We start from the raw sequence: 12,556 nt of genomic DNA on the forward strand, positions 1-12,556 counted from the left end.
ATATGCTGTAGACAAGTTAAAAGTTATTCAACTTATTATGTATATATGCAGTTTTATATAGTGATATGAGCAATGAATAGATCGTCTCTGTCGGGTGTCCAAAACTGTTACTTTTCAGGATTCAAATTTAGCAGATCCAAAGTTCAAAATGCGCCTGCGTCCCATTTCGAGCTTGGGGATCTGCTACTTTTGATGCGTTTGTGTTTCATTACACACACACACACACACACACACACACACACACACACACACACACACACACACACACACACACACACACACTATTGCTTGATCCAGAAAAATCCTATGGTGATGAAGCTGGCAGACAGGAAGACAATATAGAATCCAAACAGCAGCCGGTCCAGGACCAGCCCTATCTTGTGCCACTCGTCTTTGTTCCGACCGTCCTGCAGGTGTCTGTCCATCTGCATGCGGATGGCGTGGAGGTCCCTGGACAGCCTCCGCAGCTCCTCCATGGCAGGAGACAAAGTCAGTTGGTCTGCTGGAGTGGGTTTCAGTGGAGACCCTGGAGTGTCATGGGTCTTCTGAGACACTGTTGTGATGAAGATCCGAGGTTCTCCGTTGGCTGGACCATGCTGGACATCCTTGCTGTTCACTGTCACTGAGTTTGAACAAGAAAAAAATTACACATAATTTAAAGCAGCTTGCGGCAAGCTAAACAATGAAAACGGTATTATTAAATAACACATGCAACTCCCTTGATTCAGAGACATTGAATTTCATGTCTTTGAAAACTTTAGTTACTAGTTACTTTGAAGATTTTGATTATTATTACAAAACATACATTATTGGTCTCAGTGATGGGCAAGCTACTTGGAAAATGTAGCTACAATACTAGGTACTCTTGATTAAATATGGCTCAACTACAATGGAAGTTAGCAGGCTACTGTCACGTTACTTAGAAATGTAGTTAAGCTACATAGCTAAGCTACTTGTAGCTAGCTACTTCCCATCATTGACTGGTCTCTCCGTCAGTAACTGACATCACTGTTTGCTCCATCATTACCATGCGCCTCTGGGTTGATCGTGACCGTGACTCTGTTGCTGGGCGGTTTAGGAGGGAGACAGACGACGTAGGCCAGGTATTTGAGCACCACCGTCCTGAGCCAGCGAGGCACGGCTGAGTGATGGCGGGAGCTGCACTTGATGTTGGTGATGAAGACGGTCTCTATCAGGCTGACCACCATCATGGCCAGGCTGATGGAGAAGAACACGTCTGCAGGTGGAGGACAGAAGAGGGAACAACAACTGAGGTTTGGGAGATAAAGAGACAATTCCAATGATCTCCCTTGGGCCTTGGCTCTACCATTACTTTTGTAGTGCCCTCTTGAAGAGCCATAAGTAGTGTTTGAAATGGGACACTGCTCAACTTCAAAGCTAATTTCTCCCCCTAGTGACTGTTTGGAAGATGATATTTATACATATAACAAAGATTATCTGTTATAATCTTTCAAGACGTATTCTGCTAACAGCAGAATCTGCCTTAAACATGTTAAATTGTTGTTAGTAGGAATAAACGCAGAGAAAGTCTACTGAGAAAGGAGTAGGGTGGGGGGAAGACCAACTAGCCCTCTCAGTCAAGACTGCGAGTTAAAAAAGTACTTTTCAATTAATAGCGTTTTGGTGTCAAGCTTTCCTCAGTGTGTTAAGAAAGTGGTCAGTGTTGTGTTGTGGTGTTGTGTGAACCAGGACGGACTGATAGACAGACATGACATGACATGACATGACATGACATGACATGACATGACATGACATGACATGACATGACATGACATGACAAGAACAAGTACTTCAGCTGCAATCAGAAAAGATTTATATATCTTTTTTAAATCTCACATGCAAAAAGCAATACATAAGGTCCTGTACACAGAAAACCAGGACAAAAACAAATCCTTCTAAAGAAATCTTTTTCCACGTCAAGGTTCTTTATCTTCGACCAGATGGCATGAGGTCGAAGTAGCGATACAGGGGATGATCAGTGTCATTTGCTATTGAAAGTGATGGCCTTATTGTTCATAAAGTGTGGGTGTGGGATCTTGGAAGCAAAATAATGGTAGAACAAATTAGCTCTTCCAGCCTCGTTTTGATCACAAGCTAATCTAAACCTTATTATATAAGTTATAATTACACGTTATAAGTTATAATAATCTGTAATCACACAAGTCACTCACTGATGAGAGGTGTGGCTGTTCCGGTGGTTGGCAGCAGGTCGTTCATGATGAGCAGGAAGACGGTGTAGCCCAGGATGAGGGTCATCTTGAAGGAGGAGCGGTCCACATTCTCAGGAGGAAGCAGGAAGCTGAAGAGGTCCACTGTGATGAGGAAACTGCTGGGGGCCAGGAGGTTCACCACGTAGAGGATAGGATTTCTCCTTAAAACCATCTAAAGTGAGAGAAATCACCCAAGTCTCCGTGAAAAAGAAATCACACCTATTGTGAAGTGAGCGGTGCTGCGAGTTAATTTAATTAAAGTGATCCCTGACTAATACAACAAATATGCCTTAATACATTATAATTGTCCTCTATAACTACAATGTAAAATTAAAAACATCTCAAATATTTTATTTCTTCTAGAAATAGCTAATCTTTCAGTCAATAGGGGAAATGCCTGTCGCAAGTTGATGATGTCATAAATGTTATGTGTGGTCTAATTTATGGCATGCATGTGCAAAATAAACCACAAATACTTCAATCAATATTTGAAATATTGATTTGATGCTCATATTAACCATAGGAAGTATTATGTTTGTTTTTATTTGCACATTCATTCCATAAATTCCATAGGGATAGATCACAAATTACATTTATATGACATCATCAACTTGCGACAGGCATTTCCCCTATTGAGTGAAATATTAGCTATTTCTAGAAGAAATAAAATATTTAAGGTGTTTTTAATTTTACATTGTAATTATAGAGGACAGTTATAATGTATTAAGGCATATTTGTATATTTGCATATGTTTACCTACAAAAGTAGTTTCAGGGTTCCCACACATTTTTACCAATGAATTTCCAAAACTTTCAAAAATATTTCCTGGAATTTCATGACGATGGGAACCCTGCAGTTTGCTGTTAGGTTAAAGGATCAAGTTCAATAGAATGTAAACACAAGGAAATTAAGCACGTCACGCAAAGTATGAAAATCCCCTGCTAAGATATAATTATAAAGCATAGGCTATTGTAGTTAATTTGTCATTTGTTGACTTTAGAACCTCCTATAATGATGGTGCAATTATGACGACGGCAGCAGACAGAAATGATTGCTGAAGAAGAGTTATGTGACTCCACCCATATATTTAGAACAAACATGGGGTAATTCTCATTCTACTACTCAGACACCAAAATGTGGAAAGCCATGACACCCATCCATTAAAACAGGGGTCTTCAATGTTTTTTTTTTCTTTTTTCAGCTCAAGGACCCCTTATCTGAGAGAGAGATGAAGCTGGGACCCCCACAATCAATACAATTGTGTTTCAGATTAAACTTTTTCATAGATTTTATAAAGCTTCATAGACTTGTTTGACAGCACTACATCAGTGTTGTATTAATGTGTATTTTCAGGCATTTAACAACTTAAACCGTAAACTTCACATTAACTCGCTCTGTACTTACTGTACATGGTCTACTCTTTTTCCCTCTACACCAAACCTTATTATTAAGTGATTATGTTATATTTGAATACAGTCCTCCTCAGAATAGGAATCAAGTGGTTAAAAAAAGAAGAAAAAAAATAACAATAGCAGACGCTCTTAATCCAGAGCGATGTACAATAAGCAAGGTAAGCATCAATACATCAAATGCATGGAAATATTCAGAATATTACATATACTGCACAGTGTGGTCACTGTGGGTAGGGAAGTGCTACTGTAAGTGTCTGAAGAGGTCTTCAGACCACGGCGGAAGCGAGGGAGCGAGTCTGCAGTTTTAAGTGCAACAGGGAGTTTATTCAACAGTTTGGGGGCCAGGAGGGCAAAGAGTCTAGTCTATCGTTGTCCTGGGCTTTTTTAGCAAGGGTTCTGTTAGCTTCCATGTGTTAGCTGATCTGAGTGAACAGTGGGGTTGTACCACAGTGTGTAGTGGATCCCTACATTTGCATTGGGCACTGTCTGTGAGACCCTAGCGGCTGTGTATAGCCAGACGAATATGCCATTGCAAAGAAAAAATTCCATGCAGTGGTATTAGTCGGGCTAGTGAGACCCCACTTTTGCATTGCTGCACCAAAACGTCCCACATGTCCCACAACTTTTAAAGCGACAATTTTTAACTCTTTGCTTCTGGAGGTCCCCTGGAACATAATAGCCTATTTTTAGATTGGGGTCGGCAGCCAAATACGTTGTTTTGGGGGTCCTTGAAATAAAAATGTTTGAGAACCACTGATACAGCAACATGATTTTATTTTATTATTTTAAGAAAACTGGATTTAGAGGGTGTTTGTAGAATCGACCACAGGTCTTAATGGAAGTGTTCTTACATGGAATTCCAGCTCTGAGAAGCTCCCCTCGGTGACAGTCAGCGTGGATGGTTGTGCTAGGATTTCTCTGAGGTCCCATTCTCCCCTCGTCCGAATCTCTTCTCTGGACTCGGCATAGATCTCCTGGGCTGTGCTGCCCATAACCAGCCTCACGTCAGAAGCTGCAACGATCAGTTTTACAAGTAGATCAAAAGGTAGTGTGAGTGTTGTTGTTGCGACCGTCAGGTTGCAGTTACTATGTTGCGACCGTCAGGTTGCAGTTACTATCAAAACCTCCACCGGCTGTCAGTCCGTCAGTCTGTCACACGTCACACGTCACACATCACACTTTTGCCCTGTTCATATCTCCGCAACCGTTGCCCCGATCCATGCCAAATTTTGCACACATACTCCTTGCCTGCCAAACCACAACCTCACATGCCCCTCTTCTAGCGCCACCATGAGGCCGATTCTTGCAAAACACATTTTTGGACACTGCTCCTACAGATTTTGCCCTAAAATCACGCAAATCAGGACACAGTATCTCTACACTCATGTCATCACCATGGATCTGTCCCATATAGCGCCACCATCAGGACGATGTTTTCACACACATTTTTGGACACTGCTCCTACAGATTTTGCTCTAAAATCACACTGCAATCTGACGGTTGCTTATCTCCCGATTAGGGAGTCTTACTGGTATTGTGTGTGTGTGTGTGTGTGTGTGTGTGTGTGTGTGTGTGTGTGTGTGTGTGTGTGTGTGTGTGTGTGTGTGTGTGTGTGTGTGTGTTCTGTAATAGGCAGACATCCTTTTGATTTAGATGGCATAGATTCTATGCCATCAAAATTCTATGCCATCAAAATTCTTCTATGCCATTTAAATTCTATTCCATCTAAATTCTATGCCATCTAAATCCTATGCCATCGAACACAGGTTTTCAAAGTGGGGGCAACGAGCTGGCGGGGGATGCGCTTCGAGCTTGTAGATCTGTAACTTTTGCAATTTTGTAAAATTTGAATCCTGAAATTAACAGTTTTGGTATAGAGGCGACAGAGACGAAACGATACATTTGACAATCTGTCTTGTCTTGTCCCATGCATCTGTCTCTCTGTCTGTCTGTCTGTCTGTCTGTCTGTCTGCCTCTCTCTCTCTCTCTCTCTCTCTCTCTCTCTCTCTCTCTCTCTCTCTCTCTCTCACCATAGTGAAGGTAGGATCCAAAGGTCAGGGTGCAGTTTTGAGTGTCGAAGGGGAACCTGAAGATTTCCATGTGACAGGAAGTGACCGCTCTGACTGGCCTATCATCGTACACATGACCCTTATTGTCCAGGTACACAAAGGGAGTGTTGGGAGAGATGTCCTCATCCATACTGCACCAGGACGAAGCAGGAAAGCATGGAACGGAATAGAATGGTAATATTAGTTTAACGTACGCATAAGTTCAACAAATAAAAAATAAATAGTACATACCGGTATATCTGTTTTATTATGAATAATAAAACCCATAAAATGGGAGAACTTACAACTCGGCGATGCGGATGTCTGGAACCCACAGGTTCTCCCGAGGGACGGTGACTCTCCTTGTCCCACATTCTCTCTCATCCCAGCTCAAACCCTCAATGTCCCACTCCTAGATGTAGAATCAGAAACCACAATCAGAAATTAGTTTCAACTCCAATATTATTAATATTAAAGCATCACCATGTATCTTCCTTTTAATCAATACATTTTAATTTTGTCCAATCTGCATATTAGTGTATGTTAATACAATATAACTCATTACAATTGGGGGGATTGTATTTAGTCTCTCTGCTCTTCTATTGAGACATTAGATTGCGTCAAATAGGTCCTGTCTCGCCTATAGGCTAAACACAAGATCTGACACAAATATTGACCTAATGGTCAAGATTAACTTTTTCCCCCGAGCAAGCTAGCATGCCAGCTCTATCAGCTCAATGGTAAAAATGTCAGCACTTGTAAGAAGCCGTGTTCAAATCCAGGGTAGAAGATGAAAGAATGGAATGGAAATATAATGTATTGAATTCATGTTTTGCTGTTGAGAAGTGAACACTTACAAGGATCTGCCATATGAACGTTGTAAGTGTTTGGGCTTTTTCATTCTAGAGAGAATGTTCAGAAACATGTTCAGTATTCAACATTTATTACAGGGGGAAAATGCATAATACTGACTCAAAACTAAATCCAATAAAATAATGGGAAGTTGTGCTGGCTGAGCAAACATACAATACATATAATGTATATAATATGACATACAGACAGACAGACAGACAGACAGACAGACAGACAGACAGACAGACAGACAGACAGACAGACAGACAGACAGACAGACAGACAGACAGACATGAAAATGAAAATAGCCATGTACTCACCACTCCTAGAATTCCCACTATGGTAAAATGAACGCTTACATCTGTTGGTGTTGTGAAGTTATTTACAGGACGTATGAGTTTATTACTACTACTTAATACACTCTCCTCCAGGGCCTTAAACAAGGATTTAGGAGTTGGACTGCTACAATTCAATGCTGCTGCCAAACCTGGATTTATGGGGAAACAATGCTGAGTGAGTTTCATGTTTCCAACATGAATTCACATACTAATGAATTCACATTAATGCATTCCAATAATGATAATGATGATAAGGATGAAATGTAGGCTATTTGTTTAGCACTGTAGCACCTTTCAAAACAAAGTTCCAAAGTGCTGCCTGGAGCAAAGTTAAAAGCAACATACAACAAAGCAAATACAAAAACAGTTAAAATTGTACCATCATAAAACAATTAGGGAAAAACATTTGGTGTAGAGGTATGTTTTCAGAAGTGACAAACAGATCGAGGCACGGATGGTGCTAACCTTAGGTTACACCACATAGTCGGAGTAATGAGATCCCATCAGGGGATGGAGAGGGGCATGGCAGGTTAACAAGGGCAAAGCATTTAGGTCATTTTGCGAACCCTCATCCCCTTCAACAAAATAATAATAATAATTTTGGAAATACTGATTTAGATTGTCATTTAGCCAGATACTAGGTTTGATGTCTGCTATCCTAGCTACTTTGTGGCACAACTCACACACTGCTTATCCAACAGTGTTTGTATATCAATGATTACACGACGAATCCTATTGTCATTTGCATACATTTCAGAAGTATACTGTGTAACATCAGAGGTGTCTGACTGAAAGCATTGCCAGGTCCAACATGTGTAGTGTAAACTGAGAAGCCATTTCATCAACCAGGTAACAAACGATTATGTAGCATTCATTCCGGTGTTTCTTACCGTGAAGCAACACAACACAGAAGAAGACGAACTCAGCAGGTGTCTTTAGATCCTTCATCTTGAGTCTCTGCATAGCAATTTTCATTCCATGATTTTCTTTAGGAATATATTTGTCGCCTTCTTTGGGGGGAAAAACAACAACAAAAAGCAAAAATAAGTAAAAGTTCTGTCTGTTGCGTCAGCTTTTTTTGTGTCAGTGTGGGTAGATGTATTCTCTAAAAAGACTACTGACTGTAGAACAAACACATAAAAGGTGAGGTTACACTGCACCTCACCTCATCACGCCCATGTGAAAAAGCAACTTGTTATATTCATTAAATCATTTGTGACTTCGGGGCATTTCCCACAATCTAATTTACATGCATGTATCCATGGGATTAATGTGCCATATTAGTTTCTAGGTAGTAGCAGGTAACAGGTAGTTCCGACAAAGCAATCTGATTGGTTGAGCTAGCTATCTATACCCTTTCAGACGATAACCGGCACTGGTCTATTAAATCAAACGTAATCATCAGCTGTGCCGGGTCCTGTCCCTGCACTGTGCTAAGCGGCTACACTAGCAGTTTTCATGGTAAGTTCAGGGACATACTATTGTGGCAAAATATGGCATATAAAATATCTTAATTACAATGAAATGAATTTGACATGTTTTTAGGGTTTTTCTCATTCCGGCAGCTGTTTCACGGTAATCCCTCTCGTGTAATATTGCTTAACAGCATTTTGGAATGACTTCAGGCCTGACGGCTACTGTAGCCTTAGTGTCAACAGACACTTACCTGGTGACTTTGGGTGTGGACAAACATGAGACCCAATGTTAGCTTTGTGGTTGTTGGTGAGTGACAGGGACTGTAGTTTGCATGTCACTGTAGCACGTTTTAGTGAGTGTCCACAAAGGGCATGGCAGGTGACACTGAAGAAGAATTGCCCCAGAAATAATATTAGCATAATTTAGCTAAATACGTGTTCGAAACATCTGAGTTGAGTTAATTTTATTGTACTGTAATGCCCAAGCTTATTTAAGTATAGCCTATAGGCTATAAAATACAATAAACATATTTGCAAAACTGCACAGTATGTCCAACATGGTTAGAAAGAAACTATAATAAACAGAGAATTGCTTGAATGTAAGAACAATATTCACGAATGCCCGATGCTTACAAGCTGTACCTCGTTGTAAAGATGACTAATCAACGATAACAATTATATCAAACAATTATTAAAGGGAAGATATAATGGACCTTTAGGCCGAGGTCGCTTTTCGCCCTTAGGCGTCTTACTGGTATAGGCCGGGGGTCAGCAACCCGCGGCTCTAGAGCCGCATGTGGCTCTTTAGCGCCGCCTTAGTGGCTCCCTGGAGCTTTTTAAAAAATGTATGAAAATGGAAATAGATGGGGGGGGGGATATATTTTTTGTTTTAATATGGTTTCTGTAGGACAAACATTCTTAACGTTTTCCAATGCTATGAAAATGTGTAGAATAATTATTACATTTCAACATTTCTGTCGACGAAGATTTGCGTTATAGCCTGCGACACATTTCTTTCAGCTCTGCGTGGTGCCAGGCAGGTGGCTGTTGCAAACAAACCGGCGGGTGTGTGATGGGCCATGGATCCCAAAGTCAAAAAGAAAAAGATAGCTGAGGAGAACAGAGGATTCAACAGTTCTTGGACCAAATCATTTGCTTTCATTGCCAATGCGGAAGGATTGCCTGCATGCTTGCTTTGTAATGAGAAGTTGTCAAATAACAAAACGAGTAATGTGGAAAGACATTTCCGGGGATTGCATCTTATCTATCTATAAATGCGACAAATCTCTGTCTGTCTGTCTGTTTGTTTGTTTGTAATCCTCGTATCTCGAGAACCGTTCGTCCCACCGGCTTCAGATTCGGCACGTGCGTTCCCCGCTGCGGCGCGGAGTGCAGTGCCGGGCCTCGGCCCGACTCGGCATGCGGTTTTCCCGAAGCGGCGCGAAACGTTCGGAATCTCCTTACGCGGAGCTGATTGTTAACATCAGGCTGTTCCTGAGGAAATCGGCACAATCGCTGACTCATTGTGACATCACTTCATAAAAGGCTCTGACATCACGTACGCCAGGAGTCAACAAAAAATCTCTGTGAATGTGTATACATACACATTCACAGAGATTTTTTGTTGTAGTATGTGAATCTCGAGAACCGTTCTTCCCACCGGCACGCGCGTTCTCCAGATATGGGCATAAAATTAATCCCCGAATGCGGAGCTGATGTCTGACATCAGAGTTTTCCGCAACCGGTACTGTGTGTGCAGAGATATCCATATATGGGCATAAGGGGACAATGGCAAACAGATGGTCAAAACGGGTCCTATGACAACAGGTATATTGGGGTTTGCATTAAAGGGTGGGGACTACGGCTAACAGAAGGCTAACAGATGGTCAAAACGGGTCCTATGACAACAGGTATATTGGGGTTTGCATTAAAGGGTGGGGACAAAGGCTAACAGATGGTCAAAACGGGTCCTATGACAACAGGTATATTGGGGTTTGCATTAAAGGGTGGGGCATTCATGGGGTCCGCTCCAAAAAATAAAATAAAAGAGACAAAGACAAACATAAGACAAGCGACAAAGCGTGGGACTGGGAGGATGACTTGAATGATGCAGATTTAAGCAGGCTGTGTATTCTGCTTAAAGAAGAAACAAACAAAAAGCGACAGAGATCTCATATATGGGCATAAAATGGACGCAGATAAACAGATATCTCCATATACGGGCATAAAGGGACACAGACAGACAGATACAGAGATCTCCATATATGGGCATAAAATGGACGCAAATAGACAGATATCTCCTATGGCATAAAATGGACCCAGAACTATATCTGCAGTGATCTCCATATATGGACATAAAATGGACGCCGACAGACAGACAGATACAGATATCTCCATATATGGGCATAAATGGACACAGGCAAACAGATGGTCAAAACGGGTCCTATGACAACAGGTATAATGGGGTTTGCATTAAAGGGCGGGGCATTCATTCCCTATTTACATCGTTCCCGAGTTGGCCAGGTCGGCGACTAGACGCTGGGCCGCCCGAAGGGCGGCCCAGCTTCTAGTATTTACAATTGGCTTAAAGCCGCAGCCCACTTCAAGCAACGGACATGAAGCCTCCAAGCAACGGACATGAAGCCTTCACAAAACGGACATGTTTGAAGCCTATACTCACACAGGCACTGAGAGAGAGAGAGAGAGAGAGAGAGAGAGAGAGGGAAGGGGAGAGGAGCGGGGCAGTGTATCGAATTACATTTACAACAGAGAGGGAGGGCTGTGTCACTCACACACACACACACACACACACACACACACACACACACACACACACAAAAATAGCTAATAGTTAGCTCACAACTTTCCACTTTTCTCTTTCACCTCAATCGCAGTAACATCCGTATACACCACGTCATCGCATCACCAATACGTTTTATTTTTTATTTTTTTCAAAACTTTTTTTTTTCCAAATTTTTTTTTCTCAAAAAAAAATTTTTTTCTCAATTTTTTTTTTCTTCTCAAAACACTTTTTTTTTTCTCAAAAAACTTTTTTTTCTCAAAAAAAAAATATTTGGCCATTACACACACCACACCGCCGCAAAAATAGTATAAAACAATACATCAGATCGTGGCCACCCTGTACCTCAGGGGTTTGTTTTCGACGAATATCTACTCCTATAGACGCAACGCGACAACCTAGAGGGGAGGCCGGCGTAGCCGGCCGACCTTCTAGTGCTATACATTTGCAGCCGAGTACCCAATTGGGAGTGAGAGAAAAAGTGTGATTGCATTACTTCTGGAGAAACTAGAGGAGCACATAGATAGATTTAAGAAGTGGATTGCGTCTCCAAACTCCACCACTTCTGCTAGTTTTGTTGCAAACCGGGAGCCTGATAAGGGAGATAATAAAGCGTGGAAAACCGTTCACAGATGTTTGTAGCCTACTTAGTCATTTTGATAGGCTAATATAGCTAATATAGACACTTACAGCATTGCCTTCATTATAAGGCTTATATAAGGCTTTTAATTTTTTGCGGCTCCAGACAGATTTGTTTTTAGTTTTTTTGGTCCAATATGGCTGTACACCACTAATACAATAGAACAGTGAATTCATGACGTGACTCGCTCATCCCACGGTTCCACGGAAGTAATTCTCTATGGAGAATAACATTGGGTCATCTTAAATCGTCTCATATAAGCATTGTGGTCCAAAAATAAACAAACAGTCTTTGTGATATTGTCGGGGAGGTGGCTCTGTATGGTTTATGATAGTCAGTCACTCATAAGTGATAAAGTCTGTTTCTAGCGATGTTTCGGCGACAGTAACATTAGCGTTTTCTCACCATCAGTTGATTCTTCATATCCATATGAAGTCAAACCGCTGAGATAATTTGTTTATAATTGAAACACGGTTCTTATATGACGCAATATGAAAAATGTTTATGGGAATTCAGAATGGGGGAAGAAAACCGCAAACCAGATAGGATGTGTAAATTACGTCACACTACACTATTCCTTTGTAAACCTCTTGCAAACCAAGGGCTCGGCTTTCAGGGCTTTGGGTAGGACAGGCAGAGAAACAGACGAGAAATGATGGGATACTGTGGAGTTGTTAGAGCATTTGTTATGAATGCAGAATGTTATTTAATGGTCATAATAAAGTTATTACAAACAGTTATTTGAATGAATGACAGAGCAGGCCCAATATACATATTATAACAAACAACCAGATGCCAATTGACTTCAGATGCTAATGTT

At 41.2% G+C, this 12,556-nt stretch overlaps 1 protein-coding gene across 1 annotated transcript; it reads right to left on the bottom strand.

Annotated features, from left to right (window-relative positions):
- Window positions 1-281: 281 nt before the first annotated feature.
- On the bottom strand, window positions 282-7,829 carry LOC308287842 (5-hydroxytryptamine receptor 3A-like; the record flags this gene model as incomplete). Its single annotated transcript, XM_080729150.1, has 9 exons — window positions 282-622; window positions 1,028-1,237; window positions 2,193-2,403; window positions 4,495-4,655; window positions 5,674-5,843; window positions 5,997-6,103; window positions 6,549-6,593; window positions 6,963-7,030; window positions 7,772-7,829. 9 exons carry the CDS (start codon window positions 7,827-7,829, stop codon window positions 282-284), a joined length of 1,371 nt encoding a protein of 456 aa, XP_080585276.1.
- Window positions 7,830-12,556: the final 4,727 nt, after the last annotated feature.

The sequence above is a fragment of the Nannobrachium achirus genome (genome assembly GCF_963921795.1).
Source record: "Nannobrachium achirus genome assembly, chromosome: 1".
NCBI lineage: Eukaryota > Metazoa > Chordata > Actinopteri > Myctophiformes > Myctophidae > Nannobrachium > Nannobrachium achirus.